Genomic DNA, 16,864 nt, shown 5'->3' on the forward strand with positions numbered 1-16,864 from the left:
AAAGAAAATTCTGCTCTAGCTAATGACCCAGTGAAACAACAGTATTAGATAACTTGGAATGTTCCATACATGCAATTCTGAAAAGTGGAAAACTCATCCACTTGCGACCCAAAGACCAGGTAGCCCAGCTGTGCATATGCAAAAAAGATGATAAAAAACATGATGGCAAATCCTATGATGTCTTTAGCACAGCGCGACAGAGTAGAAGACAGTTGAGTCATTGTCTTGTTAAAACTTATGTATTTAAATATCTGGAAGACAAAGAAAAAATAGAGAACATTACAACGTTGCTAAGACCCAAATCTACCACATAGTCTTAAATCGTAAAGAGCTTTCACCTATCCCTCAGGAAATCAATATTAAACTGTAAAAACACACCAGTTAGCTTGAGATTAAAGAACTAAAGGAACAAAATGATCCACAAAAGGATTTATAAAAGGATTTCAGAGGTTATTCCTGTGAATATTCTAGACTGATTTGCCAGCCTCTAATCCAATTCCAGCCCTGACTGAAAGGGCTGGTCATAACCTTTACAATCATCACTGACTAGGCCCTAGTGCAGGGATAGGCAACCTTGCCTCTTTTATGACTCGTGGACTTCAACTCCCAGAATTCCTGAGCCAGCCATGCTGGCTCAGGAATTCTGGGAGTTGAAGTCCACGAATCATAAAAGAGCCAAGGTTGCCTACCCCTGCCCTAGTGTATCTGAAAGAGCTTCCTTGGCATGAGTTGCAGGTAGTACTCAAGTTACAATAGCAATTGAGACCAGAATTTCCATTGCTAAGTTAAATGGTCATTAAGTGAAACATCATGTGGCCATGCCACTTAGTGACAGCCCTGGCTGTGGTTATTAGGCAAGGACTGCACATGATTCTGACACGAGAAGAGGTGCTGAAGCTGTGCCCCAGAGTAGCAGGTCAGCCAGTAGATAGGTGATGCAGGTGATGCTACGGGGGATGGGCGGGCTGGCAGGTGACATAGGCAGAAGCTACAGAGTACAGGCAGGCAGGTGTTTCTTTTTCACTCAGTTTATTATGCCACTGGCTTTACTGTGATTTCTTATTCTCTGTCACCATGTCGATAAAGCAAAAACAGCAGCCACATTCCAGGATAGAAGCCTGATCAAGTTAGCATAAGTGAGAAAAAAAATGCAAATATTCCTTAAACTTGATAGTGGGGTTAGAATGTTTTGTTCTCTCTTTCCAATTTGTTGCGATTAACCTTTTTTTTTAAACCAATATTAGGACACCAAATTAGGTTAATAGCAGTACCTTTATCCATGCAAAGAAGACATTCACTGAAATCATGTTATTGTAACGGGTCTGCCAAAATCCAAGGAAATAAAAATCTGGATAAGAATCTGAATTGGAGAGCAGATTTTCCATAAGTCTGGATACTTCAACCGTTCGATAAACATTGAAAACAATAGCAAACAACGACAACTGAAGGAGAGGAAAAAGCAGAGGGTTGTAAGGCTACAATCGAGAAAATCAATTTATGTCTGCAAATCACATATTTATTAAAATTGCAGAGTGCAGGTAAAATACTTGTAAGACTTCTATGACTTTATGAAACATCATACTCTGCTACTCAGTATTTTAGCATTTAGTGATTTTTTTTCCCTAAAGGGAAGCCTTTCTAAACTAGTAATGAAATTTATTTGACATTTTATATAAACTGTCTTATGCAAAATTACTGTGGAGGCAGCCGACAACTATACTGTACATTAAAACATAGTATAAATGCAACAAAGGCAAAGAAAGCAAAACAATCCATCAATTACAATCAGCACAATCAATAATTCCTGTGATGGCCACCCATAATCAGCACCATAAGCACCCTGAAACACATAGTAGTACTGAGTTTAGTTGTTTTCAAAATACAAGGAAGGTAAGAGCCACCTGTATCTCCATTGGGGGGGGGGCAACATTCTAAAACATGGGAACTGCCAGAGAGAAGGTCTATTGTACCAGCAGAAGGGAATATATGTACCTCAGCATTGTACATGAGCTCTTTGGTGCTCCAGCTTCTAACCCTATCTGAATCAGGATGTCCTGATGACTAATTCATCCTGGTCAGCATTTGACTGGTCTACTGTAATGAAATTTATATGGGGCTGCCATGGAGACAATATAGAAATTGCAGCTGATACAGTATGAGCTACAGTGTCTAAATTGCTGTTCTGGGCAGAATATCAATTTTAGAATTGCTCTACTGGTTAATAGTAAGCTTCTAGTCCCAATTCTAGGCTGAGCATTATCTTAAATGGCAAGTACCAGGATACACCAGATAATACCTTGCTAGACTTGAATCTGCCATCCAGGCAGGACACATGGTAACAATCTCTCTCCATGAATGGTGTATGAATTTGGACCACACAATGTCACTGGCCCAGCCGAGCCTAATGGCCACAGCCATTCTGTCTTGTCAGGGCTGAGCCAAAGTCTCTTCCTCCCCATCTCAACACAAACAGCCTCCACATTGGGCCTGTACCTCGATAGCTTCATTTCCACAGTGCAGGATAGGAATGTAAAGATGGATATCATCACCATACTGGTAATACCAAACCAAGAAATGATGGATGACCTCATCCAGTGGTTTCATATAAATGTTAAACAGGAGAGGAGTAGGCGAGGGGCCGTGAATGTGATCTATCTCTCCTCCTGTCAGCACTGCATTGAATCAACCACTGGGTAAGGAGGTGAAGCACTGCAACACACTGCCTCCCACTCTCTGCAATTAGTCCAGAAGGATGCCATGACCTTGGAAACTGCTGTGCACCAGAATGGATGCACCACCAGCAGCACCACTCCATCAAAGGTCATCAATCAGCACTGTCACATAATATACTTTGGTCTGAAGACAGACTGCCAACAGGTTCAAATAACTTGTTTCCTCCATGAGCCTCCAAGACACAACCTTTTGGCTGTCATTAACAGCCCAGGAGGGGCCATGATCGAACAAACAAGTGATTGAATTGACAGACTGGAGGATTTTGTCCACTTCCTCCGGAATCACAGAATTGAACTCAGTCCAGATAACCTCTTGGGCCTGTTTTTGATGGATCTGAATGACTTTATCTGTCAAACAGTGTGACTTTTTCTTAGTCAAGATCCAGCCCACACACAATGAGTCACCCTGAAAAGGGCCACTTAGTACTGATAGCTATCAGCAGACAAAGTGAGGGCAAATAATGGGGTTTTGCTGCCTTTATCACCACAATGTAGGCTCAAATATGGGCTCTAACTTATGACTGGTCAGGATCCCTCTCCCTTTAATGCCTTTCCACGCATTGCTTCTGGGACTTTATCTCCCAGAGATCCAAGGTGCAATTCTTTGCATTGTTCTCTTTGTTCTTCGGTGTTCCAAAACAGAGGAGTACATTATGGCAAAACCTCCTCTGATTTATGACGTCAGGCTTTACCTTTCATTGGACCAATGTACGTTATGCCCTCAAATAGGATAGTCAAGCCAGGACAGAAAGAAACAGATTTCTACTCTCCTCTTATCCACCTTGGCATCTGATTAAAAACCCATTTTCTAAATCAGTGACACGGAAATGCTGAAACTTACCAAGAGCAACAACATATCCAGCCAATTCCAAGCATTTCTAAAATAATCTCCTTTCAGTTTCCTGATTTTTATAAATTCTTGAATAAGGAATGTGAAGATGAAAAGGCAGAAGATGACTTCACAGGAGGCTAGAAAATAATCATAATAGGTGACGTATCTGAGAAGTTTTACAGAGTGGAACTGCCAGGAAGGGATTACGCCACCTGTTGCAGGAAACTCCATAGTCAGCCTGTGAAAATAAAACAATGATGCCCTCTGTGTATCTGGGAGACTGCAGGTGTCTACCTTCTAAGATGTAAGCTAAATGGAACTATGACAAACCCCACACCAAGAATATAGGTGTTGCTGTTATTTCAACTTTGCGTGACTAATGATTATAGCCGTTTGTTCATTTTTAATTATACAAATTTCTATAAATATGATGATTTGGTCTATATACAGTATACCCAACTAAAAAAAGAACAAAAAAAAACAGCATAAGTTGACAGGAAGATTTCATGGAATTCCTGCAGCTCAACAGAATACATGGAGCGCTGAGGAACAGTCAAGGCAGGGATGATGCCAGAATGAAGAAGCTGAGTTTTGAATTGACAGAGTGCAACAAGCAGGTAGAGGCAGAAGAATGAGGTGAGGAATGCAATTTTGACGAGTATGTTCTAGAAACAAGTAGAAGCTCGATATGGAAATGGGAATTAAGAGTTGGAGAAGCTGTAGACCTGAAGACCTCTGAATGAAGGATAATATCTACAAGAAATGGGTGAAGGAAACACACCTACAATCGTATCTCCAGTCAAAACTGTAACTGCTTCAAAGTCTCAACTGTTGTTTTAATGAGGACTTTCATGTGGCACTCAATCAAGTCATCCCCAACAACACAGGTATTTTAGTAAATTTCTCTCAAAAGTAGGACACATAAAGCAGAGTGATTAGAAGAGCTCACCTGACTATGCAGAAGAGATTAACATTAGCATTGTACATTGAAAAATCAATGAAGACAACCCTTGTTCCTCGGGTGATCCAGCTGTTTTGCTTGAGGAAGGTTATCATCTGTAAACTTTGTTCCTTTGATTTGTTCAGGATGAACATAAATCCTCCAGTACTATACAGACCAATAAGGCCCCAATGCCAGGGAGCTAGAGTAGCAGAAGTGTAGTACTGCCACCTGGTGGACAGAAGGGTATTAATCTAGTCTTCTACAGTGAAATGTGACAAGAGCATTCCAACAGTAAATAGTAAAGCAACAGTTGGTACCTGCAGGTGCAGTAGACCAAAAAACTGCCATTGATGCAAGTGGAAGTCCTTTTCCCCATACAAATGCAGATAGAAGCAAGACACAATCAGGACCGAAGTACAGGTAGTCCTCAACTTACAAAAATTCGTTTAGTGACCATTTGAAGTTACAATAGCACTGAAAAAAGTGACTTATGACCATTTTTCAAGCTTACGCCCACTGTAGCATCTCCGTGGTCACATGATCAAAATTCATATTTATGACAATTGCAGTATCCTGGGGTCATTTGATCAGCTTTTGTGCCCTTCTGACAAGCAAAGTCAATGGGGAAACCAAATTCAGTTAACAACCATGTTACTAACTTATTAACTGCAGCAATTCACTTAACAATTGTGGTAAGAAAGGTCGTAAAATGGGGGAAAGCTCACTTAATAACTGTCTTGCTTAGCAACAGAAAGTTTGGACTCAAGCTTAGCATAAAGTTATTAAATCAGCTCACAAGCATGCATTGCTTCAGAGTTTGAACAATTTAAATAAGGAAATAATGGGATTTGCCTGAGAGGAAGTCAAATCCCACAATCAGAGTTTGTTAAACTACATGTAAAACGAAGGAATCAGGGGAAAAAAAAAACCAAACAAACCTGAGATGTAATTTATACTTACGCGGAATCATTTTTAAAACCAAAGCTTTCTCTGTCTTCATGTACGTAGCGATACTGCCCATAGCATTCTCTCATAAATGCACGAAAAGAAGGATAGACGGAACAAGTGTTGTTACGGACTTTCAATTGCCGGATCTGAGCTACTCCAAGGAGTAAGTTCTCATAGTAAATATGGCTACTGTTTCTGTAGCTACTTGTGGAATTTTCAGTATACCAGGTGTTCCAATAAAGCCCATTCAGAAGTGGACCTTCTAAAAACTATATTAAATGAAAGAAGTTATTTGTTTGCTTTTTCATAAAACAAACCCATCCTTTGAAAACCATTTACAAAGAGTCAAACATATCTGAATGCTCATGGGTAGAATGGGAAATCCAAGCCTTGGGAAAAGTGTATTTATCTTCTTTGGCTTTACATCCATCTTGCCGAAGAAAATGTAACAAAATCAATTGTCACATCACTTGACGACATTTAGACCTACAGAATCTCTTAATATTATTTTGAACAGTATTTTTAATTTTATTTCCAGACAAGATCTATACACCTCTGTTCCGAAGCAAGCACCTTGGGTTTATTTCAACTAAACCTATACATAATCTAAGCTTTAAATTTTGAACACTGTTCATAATCAGTGTTCTGTGAACATGATTCCCCCCCCTGCTTTCTTGTATGAAGGATTGTTCCCATAGCCCTTTGTCCCACTACAGAGCATCCTTTGCATATTGAATATCCGGTCATCTATTTTTTTAAATCTCTAGTTTGAATGGGAAGACTTCCTGCCTACAATCCTCAAGAGCCACTGCCAGTCAATGTTGCCAATATTGGCTAGAGACTCAGTGCAAGGCAATCTGATGTGCGCGGAGCGGCTGAAAAACAAGAGATGAGACTTCTGAATTTAGTAAGATTGCCACCAAAATACAACAGCGCATCAGGTGAGGATTCTGGGAGCTGCAGCACTGAGGTTTGAAGACTGCATGCAGACTGTTGGTTGCCTACTCCTAAACTAAGCCAGAATTTAACTGCGGTATGCTGAACAATAAAAAAAACCAGCTTAAGTCTGGTTGGATTTGCACACCACCCTAAGCCATAGGATGGCTTATTGGCGTTGGATTGATATAACAAAGCTTAGCAAGCCTCAGTCTTACAGATAACCAAATTATTCGTGATTGGTTTTAGACATTTCTGGATTTACTTGGTTGCTCCTGTCCCTCTGTTGGGACTGGAATTGGTTAGAGAAGGCAAGGCCCCAAGGCACCAAACGGGAGGATTTTGAGCAAAGGCAGAATACTTCTGAAATCCCCAATGAACTGGAGCCAGTCATCATAACAATGACAAAATCAAACACAGCTATGATATAACCGTCAAGGAGGCCAATGTTTTTAAAAGAGCAAAGATGGAAAGAAAACTTTACCTGCCAAAAGTCATTGATGCTGCCCATAGTTTTGAAAATTGTCTTATCTTTCGCTGAGAAAGATGTTTCCAAGAACAGGTTGGCCATTACTCTGTTTAGGTAATACATATCTGTGCTCACCATCCCAAATGTCACTGCAGAGAAAAATATGCAGAAATCTGAACTGAGGAAATGAAACAGCAGGGTGGTTCAGATCCCCTAACACACTTGCCCTATTTATTCACTGGAATCCCAAAGAAAAGTGATTTCTGAACTAATGGGCCACAGCAATACCAGAGGGGGAAAAAAGGCAATCATGCTCTCTATCCATGAGCATTTTAATTGTTTTTGGGACTCTCAAAGAACTTTCATTATTATGTAGAAACAATTTACTGTACAAGATATGCTTTCCCCTCCGGCCTTAAAAATCCCTACATTTGACTGATTTACATGAACATACACTGTTTTTGGAGATTCTCAAGCATCCAGATCATGGTTGTCCCAAAGGTGCTTTTTCAAAAGGCAACTGGACTTCCTTGTTATTTATTCTTTGAAGACGTTTTGCTTCTCATCCAAGAAGCTTTCAGATGAGAAATGAAACAATTTCAAGGAAAAACAAAGTCCAGTTGCCTTTTGAAAAAGCACCTTTGGGTGAACATACACTCATATTCTCTCTCTGTCTGTCTCTCTGTCTCTCTCTCTCTCCCCCCCCCCCATCTAGCTAGCTATAAAAATAGGGAAATGGATTAACAATTATACGCTCCTGAATTTTTTTGTTCAATACTATACAGATACAAATCCAGTTTTCTCAAGGATCATGGGTAAGTGCACCATCCAATCATATTTTAAACTGCCTTTTTAAACTGCCACATGTGCATATCCACAGTTACATTCAGACCTTAACAAAAATCAGAATCCTAGTGAAGGAATCCAGCTTTACTCCTCCCTCACTATAATATTTTGATTGATAAATAAATCAAGAAAAATACAAGAGAGAGGCTTATGGCTGATTAGATTCATATTATTATGCATTCATATTCATTTCATATTTCATATGAAAGTTGGCTGGGTGACTTTGGCTCAGCCCAACCCATTTCAAAGTGTTGTTGTGGTGGGGAATTGCAGGAGGCAGGAGTATTAGGTATAAGTAGTCTTCAATTTACAACCACAATTGGGACTGGAATCTTGGTGGTTGAACAAGCAATCATTAAGCAAGATGCTCAGATGACCACTCCACTCAATGGCCACAATCCTGGCACTCCCAGTTGAGGCCGTTAAGTAACCACATGGGTCATTAAGTGGAAAGAGCAAAAGAGATACCTACTGAAGGAGGGCAGGCTGTTCCCTTCCATGTGTGGAAGAGAATTTTTGCCCTGGATACAGGAATGGAATTTGGATCTTTGGACACAGAGGGGAGGGGTAAATCCCCGACAGGTGGCAGCGGTTTGCAACTTTCCTTGCCAGCTTCCATTTTGACCTTCTGGGGAAGCTGGCAGAGGAGACTCCAAATGGTGGTCAGGTGATTGCAGGGCCCTTGACAACCAGTTGTTAAGTGCGAGCAATACCCAAATTATGATCAAATTATGATCACCTGACCACAGGGGGATTGTCATGACATTTTATGATAGTTGCAGTGCTTTACAGACTGTAAAGCATCCTTTCTAATTGTATGTTTAAATGATGGTTAAACAACTGGCCATAAATCAAGGATTACTTATACACATATACACTTATAAATTCAAGGCAGCAAGCACATAAAGGTAGTCCTCGACTTGCAATTTGTTTAGTGACCATTCAAAGTTACAAAGGCACTGAAAAAAGTGACTTATAATCTTTTTCACACTTATGACCGTGGCAGCATATCAAAATTCAGGTGCTTGGCAACTGACTTGTACTCATGATAGTTGCAGTGTCCCAGGATAATGTGATCACCTTTTGCTACCTTTTGGCCAGCAAAGTCAGTGGAGAACCCAGATTCACTTAACAACTGTGTTACTAACTTAACAGTTGCAGTGATTCACTTAACAACTGTGGCAAGAAAGGTTGTTAAATGGGGCAAAACTCACTTAACAAATCTCTCAGTAACAGAAATTTTGGGCTCAATTGTGGACATAAATTGAGGACTATCTGTATATATAAGTATAATATTTTTTTTATAACAGCTTGAGAAATACATAATTAATTCTGTACTTTTCATTACACAATTTTTATAGGAAAAAATTCCACTCCCCTTTCTGGACTTACATATACATAAATCAGTTAGAAAAATAATGTAGATCAATAGTTCTTGGAGAGTAGTTTTCATTTCTAGCTCTCTGCTATGAGTCAATCGAGGTTTCACATTGCCTGTTAATGTGTAATTTTCAAAAAGAACGAAAAAAAAAGATCAACTCAGAATGCTGAGAACTACTCAGACCCAATCAAGTTAAAGAAGTCCCCGAATTACAAAAATAAAATTAAAATTCAGAAATAGCTGTGACTCCGAATGTATTATCAGTTTGATTGCATTGTAGACACCTTATATTTTATGAAATTCAGTACTGACAATAATTAATGTTGTTATTTAAAAAGAATAATAAAGAAAGTATAATCATTGGAGCTTAAATATTTAACACTGCTCTGTTTTGGAAGCTCAAATATTGTTGAAAATAAATGTTGGCTGGATATTGTTATATTTTCACAAAGCATAAAAGCAGCCACTCTGAGAAGGAGAAAATTAGCATAATCCCCAAACTGCCAAACTCCAATTTCCATTACCTCTCTAGGCAACATGGACAGTGGGCTGTAATCCCACTATCCTTAGCAATTGAAATGCAACTGCCTGGGCAGCAAATTACAATGATGCACACATCATATCATGTACACGAGATGCAGATTTGTGCAGTGATGAGCATGCGTTCTTTGATACCTCTCCTCTATGCCCCCTCCCGCCATGGTGGTCCTCTTATTCCAGATTTTCAACCTATTGTTATACATTCTTTTGCTTCAAAATCAACATTCAACTTTGTGTCCAAAGAAGTTGCCCAGTTCACCTAGAGGGAAGGGCCACTTCCCTGATTTTGTGGTTTGTGTGGCTTGTTTACTTTGGCTATAGACTGTGAATCCAAGCCACTGATTTGTAATCCATTGTTTTGTGGCATTTTTGGGTGGCTGGGGAGATTGTGTTTAACATTCTTTTGATTTTAGAGAGAAGAATGAAGAAAATGTGAAGACAACTTTCTGTTTATTCTTCATTTGGGGATAGAATCAGTGTTTTGGTTTTTTTTCCATTCTAAACTATGTTGTGTTTATTTTATGGCTTAATTAAAGTTTTTGAGTGCATCCTATTACAAAATAGCAGGAAAATATACCAGCAATTTTTAACAGCAGTTGTCAGAGGTGCAGAAGGGAGGGTTCAGAGTATAAAAGAGGTTTAGCTTCAGGTTACCAACTTTTGATTTATAGTGTAATTAGTATGTGAATCCAGCCAACTGTATTCAACATAGCACAATGAGGCAAAGTTTAATGTATGGCTTACAATGGTTGTCCAGCAACTTAGAACTAGGTTTTATGCAGAACAAAGCCATGTTTGCTGCACAACATGCAGATATTCTGGAGTCCCATGTCACACTGAACCATAAATTAGTCCCACAAGCAGGTTCACACAATTTAGTAAGCTGAAATGTGATTTGGTGTTGACTGTGTTGTACAACTGTGGATGGTAAGCTCTATAGCAGTGGTGGTGAACCTATGGCACGGGTGCCAGAGGCGGCACTCAGAGCCCTCTCTGTGGGCACGCGTGTCATCGCCTCAGTCCTAGACCTTCAGCTGGGTTTTATAAAACCTTTTCGCTTTAGGCCTCTGCCGCTGTGTGCAAAAAAAAAAAAAAAGATTCAATCAATCAGCCAATTTCAACTTCTCGCGGGAAAAAAAAGATCTTGCAAAGTTGGAATTGATTGATTGAACTTTTTAGTCCCACCCAGTCTGCCGTTACCACTGCAGCCACGCCCACCCAGTGGGTCACACCCACCCAATTGGCCACACCCAGCCAATGGGCCACGCCCACCCGGCACCCGATGATACATAAGTGGGTTTTGGGTTGCAGTTTGGGCACTCCGTCTCTAAAAGGTTCGCCATCACTGCTCTATAGATAGGACCTGGATGCATGCAGAGGTATTGCACTTTTATTGTCTTGCTTATGCGCAACTTATAGCGGGAAACGGCATTTTCGTTTTAAAACCCTCAGGATCAGGAAACCCCAAAACACCAGGGTCTTTCCTGAGAAACTTGTGTAAACGCCTCAAGTTTTTAAGCTATTCCATCTGTTCAGCAGCAACAACAACTACATGCCCACAATCTTCCTTTCTCGGATACAGTACAATAACACAGTTAAAAGACCCATTAGAGTCATTGGCATAGATATTCAGCCATCCATGGGTTCACTTCAATAGACTCCCTCTAAAGACCCCCATTTGGCTCCTGAGATGAACATCTGTATTGACGAATATAACTACGGCAATCCCCCTTCTACGATTCTCTCCTCCACGTGCCCAAGGCAAAGGTGAAACCCGCGGGGAAAGCCCGAGGCAGAACCGCCGCCCAAGCACGGGCGGCGCCAGGATTGGCCGGGCCGACTCCCGCCCAAGCGCTCTCCCCTACAAGGAAGCCGACCCACCGAGGGTGCTTCGTTGCTCCTGCGTGGACCCTGCCTGGCTCGTAGCCATGGCGGGGCTCGCAAGGAGGGTCGCGCCGCCCTTCCTCTCCGCCGCCGCTCCTCTCCGTCCTCCGCCTCAGAATAACGAACACAACGCCACTCGATCGGGGCGAAGGGCGGGGGCGCGGCTGCCTCTGCGCGAAAGCCGCCCTCGCCTTCCCTTGCGCGCAACGCGGGATCGCGTCTTGCACCAAGAAGCCAGCTTTTAGCGGGCCAAGAAGCTCGGGAGTTCTGCAAAAATAGATACTGCCAAACATCTTGGATTTATTTAGCACGTGCGGGTTCGGTTCGAGGCGTCTTTCTTCTGAAACTCGACCCAGCTAGATCGGTTTTGTCTTTTAAGCAGAGATCCTGCCCGGCTGCTTTAGCGGCTGTGTTTTAAAGGCTTTCGCCACGTCGTTTGCGCAAAATACCACACAAATTAAGTTAACGGAATAAGCCACGATTATACCGGTAGCTGTGGGTCGCAGGAATACAGAACTGTATACTATTCAGCCAGCGGGTTTTATAGATGAACAACATTTTCTTATTGCAGCTATAGCGTCCTTTCCATTGTTCTGCAGCGTAGCTTTTGCCTTTAAAAATATTTTGATCCTTTCCGCAATTGATGGGTAACCCAGAAGACGTTGTCTAGGTGTCAACATTCACTTGAAGTGCTGAGCTTCTGAAATGGGGTTGGGGGAGGCCTTTTTTCATGATAAAAATATAGGTTTTTCCCCCTAAGGCAGGGGTAGGCAACCTCGGCTCTTTTATGACTCATGGACTTCAACTCCCAGAATTCCTGAGTCAGCATGGCTGACTCAGGAATTCTGGGAGTTGAAGTCCATGAGTCATAAAAGAGTCGAGGTTGCCTACCCCTGCCCTAAGGCTTTATCATACCGGAGCCGCGCCCACCCCATTGCCGGCAATGGCAAAAAAGCTCCAATACATTGCACGATGTCACGTGACCTCGCGAGTTTGACATGTCTGCCCTAAGGGCTACCTGACCTAAGATGGCTTGCATCTCAGGAGATGGCAAGTAAGGGTATATGAACTCTTGGCTGTAATGTATATTAGCTGCCTGATTTTTCAGCTGAGGATTGTTAACTTTACAAGAGGTCTGCTGTTTCATAATGTGGCTCCTGTTCCTTATTCTGAAACTACAGCCTAGATGATATTACCGTACATACATGATCAATAACAATTTCCCCCCTTAAATGTCCTTTTACATTGCTCCTTTGGAATTACTGTCACAGCCTAGTTTTTTAATTTGTTCAGTGCTTTTCACTGTCGTTTTTTTTTTCCTATGGGACCACAATGGAAGAAACAATTTCGCCCTTGCTGTCCCTCTTCATTAACAGAATTTTTTACATTTCTTGTAAATGTTATGACTTGGCATACGAATCCACTACAGATAAAAAGTGTTCTAGCTGAAAGCTCTCTAATTACAGTAAGAACCTCTTGACCCCCCACATTAAACATTTAAGTAGAACTTTTAGCATTCTTATTAAAAGAATTTCCCCAAGAGATCTTGTTTGCTGTGCTGCCTTTTTAAAGATACAGCACTGGTTATTTTATGGGTTATTTTATGGTTCTTCTGAGCAGAAAGAAACTCTAGGGAGCCCAATTCATGAAACCCCCAATACGGTAAAAGAAATTGCCTCTAGAAAAGTTTGATCTTAATTTAAAACACACACACAATTTTGACCATAACGCTGGTTAAGATTGTTAGGATTCTTAATAGAGCTTCTGAGATCATGATAAAATTCTATTTTGCATTCTGGAAGTAAGGAATACCTTTACAAGAGAAACCTTCTTCATTTTATAATTATTCAAAGACAACGTGGATTTAAAAAAAAAATAGTGTAACCCAAACCTATTCACTTTTTAAAGAATGATTATTGTCCATAGTGCTATTGTGCTGTGTTCATTATATCTCTAATGCAAATGAAACCGATGGCAAATATTCTATTTAAAACTATTTTCTCTGAACATAAAACTTTCATTAAAAACATCCAAATTTATATTTATTAATCAGCAGAAATGTTTACATTGGAAGTATATTAATGCAGCAGTAGAAATAAAAACTTAGTGACTGAAACTAGATGCATTCAAACTTTCTTGATTGAACTAGGCCCAGTTTCTTGGCCTTTAAACTCAAAAATTACAAACATTTGCTATTTCCTTCTGCAACAGCACACACATTAGTACCCTAAAAACTGATCAAATTCAAAGCAGCAGGAATAGCAGGAGTTAAGTCATAAATAAAAATATGTTAAGCATGTTTGCTAAACAGTGCTATTGCCATTTAATCTGCAGGGGCAAAACATATTTTCTTTCTTTCTGCTATTAAAGTTCTTCACTCTCAAAAAGTCCGGACTGTGTTGCCAAACGTTGGTATTCTCCTTCATCAGGAAAAAAAGCCCGTTTCACGTTCACACCTTTCCCATTAAGTGCCAAATACTTGCTAAAAGTTGGTCGAACCTTCAGCGGCTTTGGATTTGGAAGTGGCTTGTACGTGTGGGCTGAAAAAGAAAATGAATAGAAACCATTCAAACTGCCCTGCAAAGAGAAGGAACTACAAGAGGCTACAGCACTAAGCTCGTATGTTAATACACACACGGTCTGAATGAGTTTTACTGTGGTGTTAAGAGCGCGGTGGCTCACGTGGTTAGGACATTGGGTTGACAATTTGCAAGCCTATGTTCAAAGCCCGAGTGCTGTTGTGTGATACAGTGAGCTCCCATCATTTGCTCCAGTTCCTGCTGATCTAGCAGTTTGAAAGTGTGCAAGTGCAAGTACATAAATAGATATCACTTTGGTGGGCTCATTAACATGGACATGAAAGGAGCATCCCCCGGGCATTCCTTTTATCATGGACATGCTTCTGTGCTTCTGACATAGAACAATAGTATACCATGGTGTTATTTGGTTCTACTATATCACTTTTATTCTTCTAACCCAGCCAAGATAACCCAAAGTAGATGATTTGCAAACATTCGTGTAATTTAGCCAGGGAATATATAGCTGAATTGTTGCATTCCCCTAGGTATAAGGAAATGTACATTCAATCAGCAGAAAAAAAGCACTTACTAGCCACATCCAATCTGGCATGACATGTTGCCACTCCTGCCTCATTGACTGCAGATACTGTGTACCAACCAGCATCTTTCTTATTTACATCGTGGATCAGCAAGCAAATCTTGCCAGCAGCATCATGAAACATGCTACAAAATGGAGGAAAAACAAAATTACCTTAGCTGGACCTGACTAAAAACGGTTACTTTTAATTAGAGTATATTTAATATATGTAACAAATTTTTGTTAAACATTTTTCATTGCCCAATACATGTTTTTTACTACTGACCACAGCCCAAGGGCACTGCTCTCTAGCGTCCTATTATATAAAACAGATCTCATGTTGAGATCCATCTTCTTCATCCCAAATTCAACAATTTCCAGTATTCTGCAATTGCATCCTATGGATGCAACCTCTCCGAACGAATTCCTCTCCTCTGTCCTCACTACTGTGCACAAGGCAGATACGCTTTCCCATATCTTTTTGCAAGATAAATCATCCAGTAGCAAAATTCCATTATTATTACTGCTGTTGCCACTCCCCATAATAAACATGAAATAGACAGGAAGGAGCTGACAGACATCATTTTATTTTATTAAATTTACAGGCTGTCTGACTCCAAATGACTGGGCAGCTTACACTTAAAAAAAAACCCCAGTAAAATAAAAGTAACTTTGTCCTAATTTTCATTTTAAAAGTTCTTAATTTTAATAAGCTATGTTTCCTAAACACTGACTGCATCACTCTTGGCAGAGAAGCAAGATCAGAAACTTATATCTTGGCCATAGGGTGCTGGATGGGAAGGCAATATGAGGCAGTGGAAAAGGTGATGCTTATTAGTTTTCCTCCAATGAATGGCATAATGACAGTAACATCTGTAGTCCTTTAACTGGGCTCTGCCACAGGGAACTTATCTTTACTTCTAATCAGCTAAAAGCAAATCCAGCAGAAATGTCCTTACCTGATTCTATCTGTATTGAACTGTACCATTTCATTATTTCTTTTCCAGTATATTTGTGGTGGGGGGATAGCAGACACTTGGCACTCAAGTCTAGCTGAATCCCCCTCATAAACTTTTGTGCTTTGTGCTTTAGACATGAAAGCTGGTGCTTTCCGATGTTCTTTTGCTACAGATTTTAATAAAGAAACACAAGGAGTCAGATTGTTTTAAGAAACAAAACTGAAAGCAAACCACATATTCATGAAATAGTAAAAGCGAATACCAGTAAAAAAAACAAACCAGTTAAGTTAACTGACATTGACATGATTGAAAACGACTCTTTTCTAAAACTGAATAGTGGCTCACTACGTGTGGTAGCCTCAGCTCCAAATTATCTCAGGAGAGCCTACACCGCATATCAGATTTATGCCAGTGTTGGCTATGGTTCCAACAAACATTGCAATGACGCTTACATCATCACTAAGAATAGAGCAGGAATAGAAAATTTTTCAGACATTGCAAATCTTCCATTTCTAGCAGATCCAGCTGAAATGGATGATGGAGCAACATCATGAGGGCTAAATTCTCCACCTTTAGAATTTTTATCTTATAGATAACCCTCCCTACAGGTAGTCCTTGTTTTGTGACCATTTGCAGTTACGACTATGATTTAAAAAGTAATTTCCTTGCACGTATGAACTTCGTAGATATGTAAAGCAAAAAAAAAGCAGAATTAAGATCAAACACACTTGTGGCTTCAGTTAGCAAGTGCTTTGCTTAATGACTTAGCTGTCAGTTCAAATTGTGGTAGCCAAATGAGACACTGACATTCTGTAGATTGCAGCAGACATTATGGCCATAAAGGCAACTGGACACCAGGTACGGACTGCCCAAAATCATCTCTGGACCAAGGTGAGCTCTTGAGATTACCCACACATTATGTACTCCAGACAACTGGTGTTTTGTGAGTAGATAGCAGAAATTTATGTTTTTGTGGTCTCTTGCAATCAACTGGGAGTTTCAGGATTGGGATTTCGCCAGCCTCAGAGCTGTTAATGTAGTCTTTTCATGTACTTAAGACTCGACCAAATCTTGTCTTTTTAATCACTCTGCAGTTTTTTAAATTGTTATATTAAAAAAATCTTTGAAACCACAAGTTTGCTGAGTACGTTCTTCAATCAATTCAGAAAGAAAATTTCTTGTTTAAAGTTTTGTAAGAATTTCTTGGAATATGCAGCAAAAGGGTGACTATAGCACTGATCTCATAAAGTTTTAATTAGATTAAGAGTTCAGATGGATTTGAAAAAAAGACTTTGAGG

The 16,864-nt window shown here is 40.2% G+C and overlaps 2 protein-coding genes across 5 annotated transcripts in view; both read right to left on the reverse strand.

The window, feature by feature from the left end:
- Positions 1-12,658, reverse strand: part of PKD2L2 (polycystin 2 like 2, transient receptor potential cation channel) — a 33,965-nt gene extending 21,307 nt beyond the window's left edge. Inside the window, exons 1-8 of the mRNA XM_015817702.1 lie at positions 12,535-12,658; positions 9,099-9,200; positions 6,876-7,009; positions 5,468-5,724; positions 4,514-4,735; positions 3,574-3,802; positions 1,272-1,442; positions 70-251 (exon numbers count right to left, since the gene is read on the reverse strand). Coding sequence (XP_015673188.1) covers positions 70-251; positions 1,272-1,442; positions 3,574-3,802; positions 4,514-4,735; positions 5,468-5,724; positions 6,876-7,009; positions 9,099-9,200; positions 12,535-12,658 — 1,421 coding nt within the window. The remainder of the gene's footprint in view (positions 1-69; positions 252-1,271; positions 1,443-3,573; positions 3,803-4,513; positions 4,736-5,467; positions 5,725-6,875; positions 7,010-9,098; positions 9,201-12,534) is intronic.
- Positions 12,659-13,536: 878 nt separating this feature from the next.
- Positions 13,537-16,864, reverse strand: part of MYOT (myotilin) — a 51,099-nt gene continuing 47,771 nt past the window's right edge. For all 4 annotated transcript variants that reach the window (XM_015817693.2, XM_029284465.1, XM_015817695.2 and 1 more), the window contains 3 exons: positions 15,567-15,732; positions 14,620-14,753; positions 13,537-14,051 (listed from right to left, as the gene is read on the reverse strand). In XM_015817693.2, the coding sequence (XP_015673179.1) occupies positions 13,876-14,051; positions 14,620-14,753; positions 15,567-15,732 (476 nt within the window). In that variant the 3' untranslated portion in view covers positions 13,537-13,875. The remainder of the gene's footprint in view (positions 14,052-14,619; positions 14,754-15,566; positions 15,733-16,864) is intronic.

This window comes from Protobothrops mucrosquamatus, unplaced genomic scaffold (genome assembly GCF_001527695.2).
Source record: "Protobothrops mucrosquamatus isolate PMUCROS unplaced genomic scaffold, P.Mucros_1.0 scaffold623, whole genome shotgun sequence".
NCBI classification, from domain to species: domain Eukaryota; kingdom Metazoa; phylum Chordata; class Lepidosauria; order Squamata; family Viperidae; genus Protobothrops; species Protobothrops mucrosquamatus.